Source organism: Solanum pennellii, chromosome 10 (assembly GCF_001406875.1).
Source record: "Solanum pennellii chromosome 10, SPENNV200".
Lineage (NCBI taxonomy): Eukaryota > Viridiplantae > Streptophyta > Magnoliopsida > Solanales > Solanaceae > Solanum > Solanum pennellii.
Window position 1 is genome coordinate 28,674,173 of NC_028646.1, and position 18,809 is coordinate 28,692,981.

General features: G+C 32.9%; 1 protein-coding gene across 1 annotated transcript; it reads left to right on the forward strand.

Annotated features, from left to right (window-relative positions):
- The first annotated feature begins 858 nt into the window (after positions 1-858).
- Positions 859-10,269, forward strand: LOC107002468 (transmembrane 9 superfamily member 1). The gene is made up of 12 exons (XM_015200506.2): positions 859-1,125; positions 3,523-3,712; positions 3,941-4,045; positions 5,730-5,747; positions 5,850-5,944; positions 6,015-6,167; positions 6,348-6,482; positions 6,568-6,734; positions 7,634-7,728; positions 8,066-8,439; positions 9,311-9,584; positions 9,810-10,269. Exons 1-12 carry the CDS (start codon positions 1,033-1,035, stop codon positions 9,875-9,877), a joined length of 1,767 nt encoding a protein of 588 aa, XP_015055992.1. The 5' UTR covers positions 859-1,032; the 3' UTR covers positions 9,878-10,269.
- Positions 10,270-18,809: the final 8,540 nt, after the last annotated feature.

Below are 18,809 nucleotides of genomic sequence, written 5' to 3' on the forward strand. Positions count from 1 at the left end.
ATATATATAATTGAAGCAAGTTGGCATGATATGGGCAAATTATATATCCTACATATAAACATATGTATCATGTATCATTTAGGATCACTTTGATTTATACAAGGGGAATATGTGCCAAGGTTACTTGACAATGAAACAAGTTTAAATCTTGCATTCTAATACTTGGTAGAGTAAGCATGCAAATTTAGTAATAACTCATGTTAGAGTACTCACTTTTATGCTATGGGGAGTAGGATCTGCAATTATGGATCATTCACTACCAAGGGCACTTTAAAAAATTACAAGTGTTGGATTATGTGTTAACCCTCCCAAGCACCAAAATCATCTCACTATTTAGAGGTCTAAAAATCATTTTTTTTTGTCCACGCAATGTTTCATTAGTTTTTTTATCCTCTTTATTTTAAAAAGAATTTACCTAAATACACAACTTATTTTACCATATATTTCTAAAAACTTTGTCATTTGAAAATTTTATAAAAATTCCTACTCTCTCTTATTTTTAGATACATCACTTTACACAATGTATCAGTCAGATACATCATTATATGTGATTTATTGGGACATATGCGATGTATGAGAACGTCGAGTGATATATCGGTACATTGAGTGATGTATTCGAAACGAGACGCGGTGTATTAAAACATTGAACGGTATATCTAAAATGAGAACACGATATATGAAGACGTTTTGAAATATATCCAACCTTCAGTAAATTTAAGAAATTTTTATAATTTTTTAAAAATAGGAATAAGAGGTAATAACTTTTAAAAGGATGATATCTCATTTAGCCCATTCAAAAAATAAATAAACACTTTATTCAAATTATTGTTGTGTTGAGAATAAATCATTATGATGGACTTCATTTCTTTCTGGTGTATGTAGTGCAATATTTTACTTTTCTATTTTTGTTGAGAATAAGGAAGTTGTGAAGCAGCTCTACCACAACAGGGGCTACTCTCTTACTCTGGGGAATAAAACCAGGCCGAACGAGTAACCTGAACCGTTGTATCCGTATCTTCGCCGACGATACAGATGCTGCCGACCGCTCCATCACTCTCTCTTGTCCTGTTCCTGGCCGCCTTCATTATCTTTCCGCCTGCGCTTGCTTCCGAGTCCGATCACAAGGTAATAATGTTTCACATATTCTTCATACCAACGCGGAAACTTAATTCTCCTTCATTCTTTGTTTTTCATGGTTGAAATTCGATCACTTTCTTCATGTATTGTTCAGATCTATGGGGATATTGATTACTTGTGCGTCATGTTATAATTTCTGAGCCATTATAGATTAGATTTGAGTAGGTATCAATTGGATATATAAATCTTCTATATTCATTCAAAATCTAGTTTCATCAAAACTTCTCTTTAGGACTTAGATAGTTAGATGTTACTATATGGTTTATCCCGGCATACAGATTTCTTAAATACCTCCAAGCGAAGTCTAAATGGGAACAATGAATGAAAGTAAATACCTTTTTCTTCTAAAGAAAGATAATGTGTTGGCTGTACATCTTAATTAACTTCACACATCTTAGAATTTCATTATGCTGATTTTTCACGAGAAATTTATCTTTCTGTCTGACTGTAACCGACTGCAACCTAGTACTGAAGTAAAGTTTCTAATAAGTGTTCAGAATGATTGCGTGTGCATGCAGTAGCTTAGGCAGGATTTTGTGCAAGCAGTGTCGATCTGTTGTCAAAATGCAATTTGTATACATGTTTGGATTTGAAGCAATGGGGTTTTAGCGGTTAACTTCTTAACCGGAGTTGATGTTTACTTTTTTTTATTTTCCAAGTTGTATAGGACTACTGTATATGCATATGGGAAATATTATTTACGTCCTGGTTGAAGGTGTCTCCTCCATCGTGTGATGGATAGGGGGATTTGACGACGATCGATAATTATCAGCTGCTAAAATTTTGTGGACAACCACTGAAATGAAGAAAATACGAGATATTTTTACAAAATCTAATGCGTCCTAAACGGTCCGCGACAACTTTTCGGCCTATATGACTTTGCTGGTTATTCTGAATAAGGGACACTGTCAACTCCATTTTGATCTTATCATGTTATTTTTGCCTTCTAAGTAAGTACATGATAAAGACACGTTGAATGTTAGTAAAGTTTAGGTGATGCCACTAAATTTGCATGTTTAGAGGTACAAGTTATTAGAAGGAAAACAACACTATCCCAAAAGTTGAAACCTTCTAGTCGGATTAGTTTGCTTCATACAGTTGGTTGTAGCGGTGCTCAAAGTTTATTTATTTATTTTTTGAGAACCTTGATGTTTGGGCCAGCTTGGTTAAAATCTGGGAGCATTCTATACACTTTGTGTTTTCTTCTGGTAATTTTCTTATTAATTCCCTCATGAAGATCTTTCAATTTCTCAAAGTACTCCCTAAACCCATTTCTAGTATTCAAAAGAGTGTCTTTTTCCCATAAATATAAAAACGATAGGAGGATTATATACATGCAAACTTAGCGATATTTTATAATTTTTTATAGCAATGGTGTTCAGGCAGCTTGCGTGCACCTTGACTATTCCACTGTTTCCTTACTACCTCTGTAGAAAAGGTACTACGTAATCTGACACTAAGACAGACTAAGGCAGATGGGAAAATGTCACCTAGCATTTTTTGTCTCTGCTGCAATTTAAACCTGGTCGCCCATGGTTTTCACCTTCTTCCTAGATTGCTAGGCCAAACCCTTGGGTGCAAAGAACATCATAATCAGTAAAGAGAAGTTCTTTTTGCAGACATACAAAAGCTGCAAACGATTCTTGAAATAACTTAGCAAAGGAAAAAAGTTAGCAAGAAAAGGGCTGCTCGCTGGCAATGGTATTTCACATAAAGTCATTTTTTGTGCTAAATGGCAATATTGCTGGATAGCAGCATATTGTGGAGGTGCATTTTTCTCATGATAATTACCACACCACTGTCCCATTCTTCACTGGGTGATTCTATTTTAATGATTATACCTGCTAATTTGAACATATGCCCTTTATTCTACAGTGTTATGGAGTATATGATTTTTTTCTTCATCAAAAAGAAGGTATATGATCTTAAATCTATTGTACAGAAGGGATTATGGTTCTTTTCACACTTCATTCTATTGCTTATTTCTGTCAATTGGACTATTTTAGTATGATGCGTTTTAAATTTTCTGATTTCTTTTCTCTCTTTAGTTTGTCTATCTTTGCACGGGTGTTCGTAAGATGTTATACTATATTGTATTTTTAGCTTATGTTTTTCTGCAATACAGGTTTGCCTACTTCCTTGCTCCATGGTTTGTTCTTTTATGCTAATACTGGGAGATGATACATCTCTTAGAATGTTACCTTTCTCAAGAAAAGAAGAAAATAAACCTCTTACAATAAAGAAAATATATATTCTGGAAACTTCGCTAGGTATTAATGAATGCACCAGTAAAGTGAACAAATCAGTACACCTACTTATATTTTTTTGACCAACTATTTTTCATATGAAATTGCTTTTCTCTGATCCCTATGCTTTCTTCAACAGTATCAAGCAGATGATCCGGTTACCCTCTGGGTGAATAAAGTTGGGCCATATAATAACCCACAGGAAACATACAACTATTACAGCCTTCCATTCTGTCATGCATCTGGTAATACTCACAAATGGGGTGGCCTTGGTGAAGTTTTAGGTGGAAATGAGCTTATCGATAGTCAGATTGACCTAAGGTTTCAAAGTATGTGAATCTCTTTTGATTTCAAATACTAGTTTTCTTTTTCTTGTTTGATTTGAGTTGCATGGCTGGGCTGAGGGTCTATCGACTATCAAATAACCTCTCTACCTTTACAAATTAGTGAAGGTAGGGCTAAGGTCAACATAAACACCACCCTTCCCAAATCCCACTTGTGGGATTACGCTGGGTATGTTTGTTATTGAGTTAACATGGACTATTCTAATTTGATAGAAAATGTGGACAAGGGTAGCATTTGTGAACTTGAGCTTGATGAGATGAAGGTTAAGCAATTCAAGGATGCTATTGAAAACAATTACTGGTTTGAATTCTTCATTGGTAAGTTGCAAATTTTGTTCTTTTTGATATATTTTAAAATTATATAGCTACTGGTAATATTGGTTTTGTCTGCACCATAGCACAAAACTTCCAATAAAAGTTTGAAATGAGATGGCATATAAAACATATTGCACAATCAAAGTTGTCAAAGATTGGATTTTTTCTAGTTAGTACTTCTATTATTCCAACACTGATCATAAGTATTTTGTTAATTTATTTTGGTAGAAGTCCGTGAAATATTCCAATAAGTACATCTTTTGTTCAGTCATATGTACATCGTGCACTAAGTATTGTTGCTGATCTACATTTAGAATAATCTATGGATGGTTTTCATGGAAACGAAATAAAGAAAGATCGTAGATGGTTTTACAGATAGGTGATTGGTGTAATATATATGCTGCTAAAACTTTGTTATTACTTACCAAATTAGAATATTAATTATATCCTAAAGCTTTTTGATGGGCACTGGAAAGTTAATTTAGCTTTGTTTGTCTTCTCGTCGGTAAAGAATTGAGATAGGTTTTTAAAACCGTTTTGGGATTTTTAGGCAAGATAGCGATCACAAATTTTGTTGTAGACTGCAAACAAATACAAGTTACTTTGTCAAAGAGGTAGGTGTTGCTTGGAAATGGTACAAGTTTGCATAAAATGTTAGAAAACTGTCCTATTCAACATAGACACTGGTCTAAAGCATGGTCTCAAAATGCTCTTACATTGTACCAAAAATGCATTACAAAATATGAACATTGCTTAGTTTTCCAAGAGCTTTATATCCTATCCCAAGGTCACACAATTTGATGATCAAGGGTTTACTCAAAGGGCAAGATGTAATCTATGAATTTCTATGTTTGTATGACATGTTTCTCTATAAAAAGGACAATGCATGAAGTAGGCATACTTCATTTCATGATATAAAGTATTCTTGAGATGCACTTGTGCTTGAAGCTTGGTGAGTGACAGGTTAAGCAGTAGTTGGCACATCAGTACAGGTACCAAGGTACTAAGGCGAGCACATGGCTTCTGTACAGGAGAGGACTTCACCAATTAGTAAATATTGATCAAAAAATAATATCTTAATTGCTTGGTAACGTTATTGATGAACCTGTTAGTGACTGGAAGTAGGAAATTAGAAATTATAATACTATAAGATTGTTCATTAAATCTAGATTAGGAATTAAAAACTGCAACTTGGAAAAATTAAAAATGATTTTAAGAAATTGACTTGGGTTTTGCTACAGTTTTAATTAAAATTTAAAGTTGCAGCTTTCAATTTGTTTGTTCAATTGTGTTCCTATAGTTATTGTTGTGGAGAGAATGTGATATGTTTTTAATTTTCGATGGAACCTTTGCTCTCCAACTGAGGAGATATGTTTCTTTTGTTTATGAAGTGACATTGGTGAGACTTCAGCTGTTTGTGGTTTTAACGTCTTAAGAGATGGATTTCTTTAGCAACTTCTTCTGGCATATTATAAAGTCTCCTTCCTTCTTCTCTTTGTATTTGCAACATCCCTGTTGAATTCATGTTGACTTTGCTTTTCTTGATTTGTGCCTTTTTTTTTCCAGCACTTTTTCATTGTTCTGTTGACTGTCTTATAGAAGGATTGTTTATTTTACTTTCTAATTATCCATTTTGCTTGTTTTGACTTTTATCTTCTTTTGCCTCCGGTCGAATGTCTTTTTCCAGATGACCTGCCTTTATGGGGTATGTGCTCTCCTAGCTTTCTCTCCTTCTCTTGCAAATTTCCTTTTCTTACTTGATGTATGGGTAAGTGGTTCTGCTTTGTGCTTTATTTTTGTGTTTTAGGTTTTGTTGGTGAGCTACATACCGTCAGAATCAGTGATAACAAGCATGTGCTTTACACACATAAGAATATTAATATTAAATACAACAAGGACCAGGTTGGTGTCTTTGTTTATTTCACCTATGTATCCTGTCTGCATATTGACGTGCCTGGTTTCTTTCTTGCAGATCATTCATGTTAATCTCTCTCAGGAGAGCCCAAAGCCTTTGGAAGCTGGAAGAACATTGGACATGACATATTCTGTCAAATGGGAACCTACCAATATCACTTTTGCTCATCGTTTTGACGTATACTTGGACTACCCATTTTTTGAGCATCAGGTAGATTTTAGTTTGAGGCATTATTTCTTCAAGCAAACTTACTATACCTTTTTTGTTTTGTATCACTAGATCTAGATCAATTTAAAGTTGTAAAATCCTCACGTGTTCAATGTGGCATAGAGAAATTCATTATCGTGCTTGAGTTTCATATTGGTTATAATTGTAATATTCACTCTGCAGATCCATTGGTTCTCCATATTTAATTCCTTCATGATGGTCATCTTCCTTACTGGTTTGGTGTCTATGATTTTGATGCGGACACTGAGGAATGATTATGCCAAGTATGCTCGGGAAGATGATGATCTCGAAACCCTGGTAAAGACTTGATGCTGAAGAACCTTGTGTTTAACTAAGGCTTGAATAGGCTTTATGTCCTAAAACGTTAATGTTATTGTCTCAGGAAAGAGATGTTAGTGAAGAGTCTGGTTGGAAACTTGTTCATGGGGATGTGTTTCGACCTCCTCATTATCTAGCGCTAATTTCAGCTCTTGTTGGTACTGGGGCACAACTTGCACTGCTTGTTCTCCTAGTCATTCTGTTAGCAATTGTGGGGACATTATATATTGGGTATGCCGGAGCACTTGACATTATTTTTTAAAATCCTAACAGCATGTATACATTTCCGAATTCAAATACATCAACCCATTTGCCTAGCACATGCTATCTATTTGCCTTAGCCGAAATTGCATCTGCCCAACACTTCAGAATATTTAGCCTGCTTCCAACACTTGGTTTTATTCCTTCAATTCTGCCAACTCGTGCTGACACTTGAATCAACTTTGTCTTGCCATCGTCAAGTCCTGCATCCTTGCCTTGTCAAGCCAATACACTGTCTTTCCTTGCCGATGCCACTGCTCACACATACACCTCAAAGGTGGACATATGCCTGTGTTTGCCTTTGCACATCCTAGCTGCCTTGCCCACAGTCAAGCATCTTGAACGCTTTGCTGCACACCAACACTTCGCTGCACAGCTGCACTATTTATCCGCACACATGCCAAGCCCAATGCCCAAATCCTTGCCATGCCAGTCTGACGTTGCTTTGTTAGACTAGGGGTCTAACACTATCCAACCTATTGATGATTCGTGTTGGGACAGGAAATAATGACATCATATATGTTGGAAGTGAATGAAACACATAATTAATCAGAGTCAGTTTTATCCCTAGTGGAAGGTACTGAGACTGCCACCTTTCTATCCTCTTCTCACACTTCTCAATCACCCCATTCCAGATTTCCATAGACTTGAATTTTTCCCCCAAAGACATAGCCAAGTACGTGGTTGGTAGGACACCCACTTCACCTCCAAGACTGTTGTTACTCTTTCTAGTACCATTTATTTTAACGAACTCCATGTATATGCTACGTTGACAGAATTATCAGCTTAAACTGCATTGTTTTTCTTTTTTTTTTGGGTGGGGGAAGGGAGGAAAGCTTAAATGTCACGTGCATATTATTTTTTTGCAGGAGAGGAGCTATTGTCACAACTTTCATAGTATGCTATGCTTTGACATCATTCATTTCAGGCTATGTTAGTGGTGCAATGTACTCACGGAATGGTGGTATATGCTCTTGCTTATCTATATTTATGCATACAAGCCACTACTTTTGCCTAACGTCTTCTTTATGGCTTGCCATTTTTTGTTCATCTGACTAAGAAAGTACAGATGAACAGAATATTTTGCCTTCATATTTGTTAGTGTACACTGTAGACATTTCTGGTACCAACATTATCTGGTGCACAGCTTTTATTTCCTTGTATATTAGGTTCACTCTGTGTGTATTATATGGATATATAAAGTATTTCATTTGGTTTACTATGTATATATTTGCTTAAACCATGTTACTCTGTCTGAATGTCTACATAGAAGTGTCATGGTGTTTGGTTCCTAATTGCAGGGAAAAGCTGGATTAAATCAATGATTCTTACAGCGTCACTTTTCCCATTTTTATGCTTTGGGATTGGCTTTATTCTGAACACAATTGCAATATTTTATGGGTCTCTAGCAGCCATTCCCTTTGGTACGATGGTAGTTGTCTTTGTCATCTGGGCCTTCATTTCCTTCCCCCTGGCTCTTCTTGGTACTGTTTTTGGGAGAAACTGGAGTGGCGCTCCAAACAATCCATGCCGTGTCAAGACCATACCTCGGCCTATTCCCGAAAAGAAGTGGTATGTGACACCATCTGTAGTTTCCTTGATGGGAGGATTGCTGCCATTTGGAAGCATATTTATTGAGATGTATTTTGTCTTCACCTCCTTCTGGAATTACAAGGTAAAGTCTAACCTTCTGCGAGGTTTATAAACACTGAGTCACTTGGTATAACAATCTGAAGGGGAAGAGTTGACAGATGTAGATACAAAGAACTTGAATACAATTCTTCAATTGATTAGGAATTGTTTCTAATGAATATGAATGTGAAACGACTTATGGATTCAAAATACAATGAGGGGTCCTCCTCCCTTTGATCTGACTGTTTGCTTGTTCGTTTCAGCTAGTTCATTGTGTTTCATCTGCCACCCCACCGATAAGGAGTAATTGGGTAATTGGAAGGGGAATCCGTTAAATATTGAGAACCTTCTTAATGGTGGGGGTAATTTTTTTTAGCCATATAGTATAATGGAGGATAGATGTGACCATTATATTGAAGTAGAGGGGTAAAATTGTCCCTTTATTAAATGTTCTGGAGAAGAACTGGAAAAAATTACATAGGATGATGACAAGTTCATTGCTTCTGGACAGACAGATATTCCATTCCTTTAGGTGTATTCAGTTTATTTATTGTACCTACAGAATAGTTTTTTTTTTTTTTTTTGTGCTTTTGCACATTTTGTTTGTCTAACTCTTCATCAGATGCTCCTACTTCATTTCATTCCTTCCCTCCCCGAGTATGGAGGGCAAAGAAAAGGGGGAGAGGATCATCCTTTTTTCATCCTTGGCTAGTATGGGAAAGGACAGACAGCTAAGGGATTTGAACGTACTCCTTTTATATCATATGTTGTAATTTGCATTTGTCAACTTTTTAAATTGAAGAAGAATATATGCCTCTTATTAGGTAGTGGCATTATGCAGTTTTCTGTGGAGCTGCTGGGCTTTTGCAAAATTTGAAGTCATTGCTAATCTCTTCTATTGTGTTCTTTTACAGGTATACTATGTGTATGGATTTATGCTTCTGGTGTTTCTGATCCTCATTATTGTTACGGTCTGCGTGACTATTGTGGGAACATATTTCCTACTAAATGCTGAAAATTATCATTGGCAGTGGACTTCGTTTTCCTCAGCTGCCTCTACCGCTGTCTATGTATACCTGTACTCTGTATATTATTATTATGTGAAGACTAAGATGTCAGGGTTCTTTCAGACCAGCTTCTACTTTGGCTATACACTGATGTTTTGTCTTGGCTTAGGGATTCTCTGCGGTGAGTATATCAGTTCCAGTTTTAAAGACCGTTCATGTGATATTGTGTTTGACTAGACGTTAGTGATGATTTACGTCAACTGTTATATCTGTCTTATCGCTCTGGACAAGGATGCATCTATTAATAAATTTCTTTCTTTATGTTGCTTGTGAGGAACTAGTGCAGCAATTTTATTTTGTTTTATGCTGTTCTAATCAACTACATCATAATGTCATCTATGTTCAGGAGCTGTTGGATTTTTGGGCTCTAACCTATTTGTGAGGAGGATTTATAGAAACATCAAATGTGACTGATTTTCTTTGGAAGGAGAGAGTTCAATGTCCTTATTTACGTGGTCAGTGGCTATGAGGTCAAGAAGAGTATCAAGTATCTTCATGGGGTTATTCAGTCAACTGATGGTAGGCGCCTCTGCCAGGAATCATCGGAGCCTGAAAGTTTTCCTTTGGGCTGTAAGAGATTTTTTCTTTTCTTTTGTACTTGTAATTAGAAAGATTAGATAGTTTGAGGCATTCAAGGCTAGCTTTTAAGATTGTCATTTAGCAATTTTGGACGCTCCAAAGTAGTAATCCTTCCATTTTTATAAATTATTTTGCTGCAAAGGAATGAGACGCAGGTTAGTTTTCTCGTTGGTGGGCAAGTTAGAACCATGATTTGGATGGATAATTATACATTGTGCAGGAACTCAGATTTCCATCTTCCATCTCTAATTGATAAAAGATGCTCAAAAAGGTTTTCACTTTTCACAAGTCCCTGTATACTGGTTATCTGCAATACAAACAAACCCCCTTAATTTTTTGTTTGCTCTCGTAGGCTTCACTATGGTGGCAGGGATGCACCAACGTTGTTGACTTACCTAGACTTTGGTGCGACTCTGCATTCACTTGGTACCATTGGTTATACAATTGTTCAACTCAGCATATTTATTACGCGACACAATGACGAATTTACCTTCTATAACTTGTGACCTGTCCATGAAAATACAAATTGAGAGGAAGGCTGCACGCTCTAAGCTCCATGCATGATATGTATCAAATTACTAGTTCTCGAATACGTGCAACGCACGTATATTTCACGTTAAGTAATTTTTTTAAAGAAAATAATATGACTTATATGAATTTAAAAGGAAGATTACTTTTTGTCTGATTTAAACTTCTGAGTCATTTCTTTTTTGAATTTAACATAAATAATTAGTAAAATAGTATATATATATCGAATGTAACATGACAAACTATTAAAATAAGTATTTTTCATGCATTGCAACACCACATTAAACTAATTACTTCAAATTTTTTATTAAACCTCAAGTATATAATGTCATATATAACATTTTTTTTCTATAGTAATACATGCACTTACATATATTAAAGTGTAAGATAAATTAAAAAATAACAAAATAAAGACACAACAATTTTAACTAATTAATCAACATCACCTGATAGGTAAACTACCACGAAATGGTTCTTTGACATTGTTGCCTCAAATATGCAATCGGCTATAAGAATCTCAAGTTTTCAATTGTATGATATAATTTGAATAGTAATACACTTATCAAAATTACTGTGCAAATCAATTGGAACTGCATCCTATATATTTTTTAAAAATGTTATGTGATAAAACTTAATAGAGTACATGAAAAGTTTTCCAACGGATGAAAATTAAAAGAAATAACAAATTTAAATTAATGGGATATATGCATATATAATTATATAGTAAAAGATAAACTATACTAAGGGCTTGACAGATTCATGAACTTCACATTAATGTTTCATAATTTCAGGAAGTTGAAACAAAATCAAAATATTGAATATAGGACAATTTTAGGAAGATGAAAAGCTAGCAATTCCAAAACATTGAATATAGGTTGTTGTAATTTGAGTGATAATTCAAAATATTATTTTTATTTATTAAATATTTTTATTAATTAAAAGGCAAAAAAGTAATTCAACTTTGATAATCAAAATTTATTGAATCCCGAAATAAATATTAAACAAAAAAATAATATTTTAAATAATTTCAAGAAAATAAATTAAATTAGATATTTTAATTGAAAATTATTCTAAAGAAGTGGAAAAGTCATTAACATTTTGATTAAAATAATATAATTTAATATTTAATTTAAATAGTTAAATATCTTTATAATATTTTAATTTATTTTAAATATTTCTTTATAAAGTTCAATTATATAATAAGAAATGCAGAAATTAACAATTTTAGTTATGATTTAATCTCTAATGGTATGAATATGTCTATGAATAGCTAATTATTTTTCCAGATCAAACAACTTATTTATTGAAGTAGTTTACAATGAATTTCTACTCGAAAAAAATAATAAACAGATATAAAAGTCTTTGACGAAAATAGCAAAGATATGAAGAAGAAATAAATGCAATTCTAGTTATTGCTGAAATCACAAATATAAGAATCTTTTTCTTTTGTGCTTATATGAATTACATTCTTTTTTAAAAAAAATATACAATAGTATTTTTTAAATGAAAATAAAAAAAATTGACGAACATATTTTCATTTTCGAATATCTTTTGATCTTTGTTTCCATAAGATGAAAATTAATTATATGAACCAAAAGATTAATTTAAAAAATTGGGATAAATAGTTCGAATTTAAAAATAATCATTCCGTTTTCATATCAAACGCTATATCACTAAACATACTAAGATTGAGGCTTAAACCACACATACATATATAAAAAGGATAGATATACCTGGAAAAAAAGAATCTCTAGCAGAATGAGAATGAATGGAAAATGAGAGAAAGAAAACTTATTGTATACCTATATAGAGTTTTGTAATGTAAAGAATATGAAAAGGTGGAGAAAATTATATAAACATTGATCAACAATAACTAAGAAAAATATGACATGAAACGTTTTTGAATTGTAATCAAGGAGATTATGACTATCTATCTTCAATCTTAAATATTGAATTTAGTGTAAAGCATTAAGTTCGGTTGGAATGAGTTTAACTGCAGAAACTCAAAGGATCAATAATCAAAGATAAAAAAAAAAACTGTTTTGCTATCATTATTTATTTAATTTTCAAATTTTGTAAATGACATTTTCTAATTTAATAAATAAGTGAAGGGCATTTTAATAATCCAACTTTTAAGTTTTGAGCTTCATGCTTATAATAAAATATGATGTATTAAACAAGTGTTGAAAAAAGTATGAATAATGCAATATGATATAAAAAAAATACAAATCAAATTACATTTCCACCATTTAAATAAATAGGTCAAATAATAAAGACATTTAAAAATCACCATTCGCTCGTATATTTCAAAAATTTATATTTATGCGTCAATTGGATGTACTATATCAAGTCAACAACAATTGAAATTGAAATAATTAAGCAACAAAACATTATCACAGACCATAGTCCACAACTATCCTTCTCACTTGCTTGTACCGCTGTTAATATGGGCTAGAATCGTTGGATGGTCTAATTCGTGATCTAATAGAGTTGAGCTATGATTTTTAAAACTCATTTAAGAAAATAGTTGTTTTAGCCCGGTCTGAATAGGCCTGCTGATTTGTGGGGCTTAAGAAATATGAGTTGGATCGGCTCGTAGGCCAAATAAAAATCAATAAAAACATAGAGTATTAAAAATAACAAGAGTCCAAACTCAAAATCTACTTGATGTTTTGAATATTAATATTCAAATACAAAACTATGTACTACATAAAATAAAAATTCCCTAAAATTTCTAGGTAATCACTATGTAGGCTGTAGCCAAAATGATATTGTTATATTTTGTGTTATATTATGATCACTGAACACAATTAAGTTAATATTTCTATTTATCTATTTATACTTTACTTGAAATAATAAAGATAATTTTATTTGTGGATTTGATTAATAGGTAGTAGGGATGGGATGTACAAAACCGAATCGAAAACTGATCAAATCGTAAACCGAGTCAAACCGATAAAACTCGACTAGTGGTTGGTTTGACTTGATTTGGTATTGAAAAAAAATTCGGATTATATTTGGGTTGGTTTGATTTTAACTAAAAAGAAACAACCCGAGACCAAACCAACCCGATATTATATATATAATTTAAAAATTATATTTTATACATAAAAATATTTACTTTGATATGATTTTAAAATATTTCTTACACTTTTTTCATAGTTTTTATCTTTTAGTATATTATTTTAAGTTTGAAACATAGAGTTCTGAATGGTTCAATAAATATCATAGTCCACACATGTTGATAATTATAAGAAAGCTTAAATAAAAAATTAAATTAATACTAATGCAAAAAGAAAATCAATTAAATACTAAGAATGACAATAATATTGAATATTTGTTCTTTGGTTTTACATTGGTTTAGACAATTCAAAATATATAATCTAATTTTAATTTCCTTTATATTTAGTCATGTAACTAATACATATTAAACTTATTTAGCATGATTTAGTACTTTTAAATCATGATCATTTTCATTATGACTTGTTAATTTGCAATATTTCTTTTACGCGATTTCATTATTATTATTATTTTGTTGGGATATTTTAGAGTCATTAGTCATATCATATTTTGTGTTATTTTCTTAAGAGACACCTTAGATAATTGTATTTTGGTATGACTAAAGAAATAGGGAAAAAACTCTGAAAAATACTCCAACTTTGACTGAAATTGTTGTTACGATACCAAACTTTATAGATGACCTTTTACCCCCCTGAACTATTTAATAGTGTATTTTAAAAGAATATATATGCCCACGTGTTACTATTTATAATTACGCAATATTTTTTATATCCAAGGAGTTAGTGTTACTACCTATTAGGGGTGTAACTATTAACTCATTAATGACTTAAGTCAATTTTTCGTCAGTTTTTTTCATAATTTTGTAATTTTTATTTTAAAAAACCAACAAATTCATCAGTTAGACATTGATTTGCTGCTAAAAAACGATAAGTAGTGGTTAGGTTGTAGCAACACTAAATAAAAAAAGATGATAACATTCAACTTAATCCAATTGTAACTCCATTAACATTCACTAAAGCAACAATTAAGCACATTCAAGAATAATTGATAAGTTAAACTGTTCCAAGATGTTTTGATGATCTCCTCACAAATGCAAGAACCCGATCCTCTAAGAGTGTGCTCTTCCAGGTCTATGTGCTATACAGCTGGAAAGCTGTCGCATAAGAGGTTGGTGAGGTCGTCAGTCTACCACACCATTCAAAATGGACAAGGTTGTTTGTCCAACGGTTAATACTTCTTTATGATTGATATATTCAACTCACAAACAATAAATTAACTCATCCATTCAAAAGAGAGAAAATTCAAGCTTTAACTAAACAGCAAGGGACCTCATAGACTGACGATTTTCTTTCTGAACTGTTGTTATTTTGATTTCTTTTATTTGTGCTTAAAATGTAGGATTCGTTTCACTTTGATAGAAATGTTTCAAAACTTGTGTCATTGTAAACGCACAGTTAAGAGTAAACTTGTATCTTACTAGAATAGTCTATATTAATCGAGAGAATTATTATTGTGAGCAATACAAGCATTTCTTTGGCCCGTTTAAGTAATAGGAGTTATTTCTTAGTGCGAGATTAGGAGGTGAATCTCATTAATTGTGGTGTAAACTGTGTTTTGCTTGCTTGAGAAGAATAGTGAAAATAGTTTGAAAAATCTTGTGAGGCAAATCGTGGTTTTACTCCCTTGAGCAAAAAGGTTTCCAAGTAAAAGTGATGTGTCTCTGAATTACTTTTTGCATTTAATTTTTTACATCAATACTGTGTAAAGGACCTGGTCCTATTGTAGTTAATAGACGCATACATTCCAACAAGTGGTATCAGAGCTTGACTTTTCTATTTCGTTAACACCAAGAAAAGAAAAAGATCATGAAGGATGGCTGCCCCAGCAACCTTGAAGAAGGTCATTCCACCACTAGACCACATTGATTCAACGGATAATTTTATGGATGGTGGAAAACACACATGCATGACTAGAGAAAATGACATACATAGTCCCTTACTATAAGAGTAGGTCTAAAATGGTCCCTTAACAATACACTTAACATATTTAGTCCTTTAACTATTCAAAAATTTATCAAATTTGGTCCCTTAACTATATACTTACTGATTTTAGTCCCTTAAAAATACTTACCGATTTTAGTCCTTTAAATATTTAAAAGCTTTTTAGGTTTGGTCTTTATCCATTTTTAAGACAAATAACTTATGTTTATATTAATGAAAATCTTCTTGAAATAAAATCTTCAACATATATTTTTAAGTTGTTTCTCTATCCCAGCCTTTTTTTCTTCAAACTACTCGTATGAAAAGAACAATAAAGTCAATGATTCAAAATAAAATTAATAAAGAAAGAAGATATAAATCCTATTTTATTCAATGTGGACTATAAAATTAAGCATATAATCTTGTTACTGGCTTAAATTCACACTTGAATATGTTAATTAGTGCGAATTTTATTTAATTTACTCCAATTTCTTTAGGTAAAATACCATGAATAGTTTTTTTAAAAAATTGCAAATACCTTTTGATAAATTATAATTTCTGAAAAATTAAATAAATTTCGTCTAATGAAGTCGTTGGAGTACAAACTATGAATTTAATGGGTAATAATTTTTTTATTTTTATAATAAAGTTTAGCATATTTAAGTCTTTAGTAAAAATAATATGATTCATTTATCCTCTGTTGAATAAAATTATGACTTATATTTTCTTTCCTCGTGAATTTTATTTTAAAATTGTTGAAGTTAAGGTTCTTCGCATAAGGTTGAAGAAGAAGTAGCAGAGAGAGAAACAACAGAAAAAAATACTAAAAGATTTAATTTCTTGAGGCATAACTTCCGTTAATATAAATCTAAGCTATTTTTATTAAAAATGGACAAAGACCAAGTCTGATAAGTTTTGAATACTTAAAGGATTAAATTCGATAATTCTATTGTTAAGGGACTAAAACCGTTTAGTGTATAGTTAAGAGATCAAAGTTGATAAGTTTTTGAATAGTTAAAGGAATAAATTCGTTAAACATATAATTAAGTGACAATTTTAGACCTACTCTTATAGTTAAGGGGCTATTTATGTCATTTACTACATCAATGCTGAAGATACTAAGTTGTGGGATGTGATTCTTCACGGACCATACATCCCCACCAAAGATGTAGTTGACAGAGACCTCACCAAAGTGATTACCATAACCAGAAGGGAATACAATGAAACTGACAGGAAAATAATAGAGAAAAACTATAAAGAAAGGAAGCTGCTAGTATGTGGGAATCGTCCAGATGAGTACAACAGGATCCTTACCTGTGAGACTACTAAAGAAAAATGAGATTGTCCCAAAAAATGAAGGAACACCTAAGTAGGAGTCAAAGGTATATATGCTAACGACTCAATATGAGAATTTCAGTATGGAGAAAGGTGAAACCATTCACGAGATGCAAACAAGGTTCACTTCTATTACTAATGAACTGATATGTCTTTGTGTGCCCATCCACCCAAGCAAACAAGTTCAGAAAATTCTCAAGTGCTTCCCAAGTCATGGGAGAGCAAAGTGAATGATATCTCTAAAGCAAGAGATCTGGAAGGTACTCACCATGGATGATCTCATTGAAAACCTTCAAACCTGCGACCTGAATAGGCAACAGGGGTCAATTGTGAAGGAAGGGACAAAGGAGAAATAAGTAGTGTTGAAGATGTATCTGAATTATGGGTCAAAAGAGGAGGATGCGATGGCATACTTAACCATAAGGTTCTAGATGATAGTGAAAAAGCATAGAGGGTTTCAAAGGAAAGGGTCTACTGACAGAGTAGCAAATGCAAATGATCTCCGCCACAAATGTGGGAAACCTAGACATTTCATGAGGGACTGTCAAAGCAGAAGCAGGAAACTCAAGATTTCAAACCTCGAAAAAGGGACCAAGTCCCAGACTATGCTAAAAGAAAGGCTCATGATCAAGTCATGAAGAAAGCCTTTGCAGTCTAGTGAAACGACTCCAGTGAATCTGAGGAAGATGACGATGGACATGAAGATGTCTCGATGATGGCTGTCAAAGATGATGAAACTGTGTTCAACTCCATATTCTCACTGATGTCAAACTCAGACAACGAATGGAACCAGGATGATGTAACCCTTTTTGATCTCAAAAATGACCTTGGCTATTAAGAGATTGATAAAACATGTTGTTGTACTAATTGATTCAGTAGATGAATTAACTAGTGATAATATGAAGTTAAATGAAAATTGACTCTTTGTGAGGATGAAAATGCAACTCTGAACTCTAAAATGTCTGAAATGAGTTTCAGGATAAGTTTTCTAGACATTAAAGAGTTTGCAGCCCAACGAGGAACCTAGAACCTCTGAGGGTGGGAAACAGAAACTCAATAACTTGAGGTTGAATTAGAAGAAAGGGTGAAAGTAACCAAAGACTTAAGTCATATCAAATAAGAGCTAAACCATTCCCTAGAATGGGCTGATTCGTCTAAGATTCTGTCAAACTTAGGCAATCAAAAGTTCAACAACAAAAAGGGTTTAGGTTGTCGACAAATTTAACCTCCTTACAATCCTCATAATAAATATGTCTGACAAACTTCTGTGTACCCATTGTGGAAGAAATGGTCGTCTGAAGAAAACTTCTGAGTCTCTAAAAAAATTAAAAGAAAGTTAGGAGAAATTCCTAAAGTCAAGAAAAGGAAATGTAGAAAATAAAAAGGTACTTGTTCCCAGATACTAGCTACTTTAGCAAGAATACCTTGCTCTCATGGACGGGAAGGTTTCTCATTAAACCTTTTGACAATTTGTGGGAACTCCATCTCCAACAGGTTCTTAAGTCTAATAATTGATTCTTATGCTAAAGAGAGGAAGAAGTCAATCTTGGTACATGGATAGTGGATGCTCGAAGCATATGATTGGAGACACTCAAAATTTCCTCTATTTGGAAACACATCAGATTGGTGGTGTGTCGTTTGGTGATGGGAAAAAGGGATTCATTCATCGAATTCGGATCTTTGGAAGAACACCAGAGTATACCATAGACAATGTTCACTATGGTAATGATTTGAAATATAATTTTCTAAGTGTATCTCAAATCTGCAACAAGGGAAATAAAGTTAAATTTTTGTCTGGTGCATAGTTACTAATTGTGTAACTAAAAAAGTTGTTATGACTGCCAAAAGAATAAAAAAATATGTATGTTGTAGATCTTGACTCAATAGAAGGGGATAGTTCTACA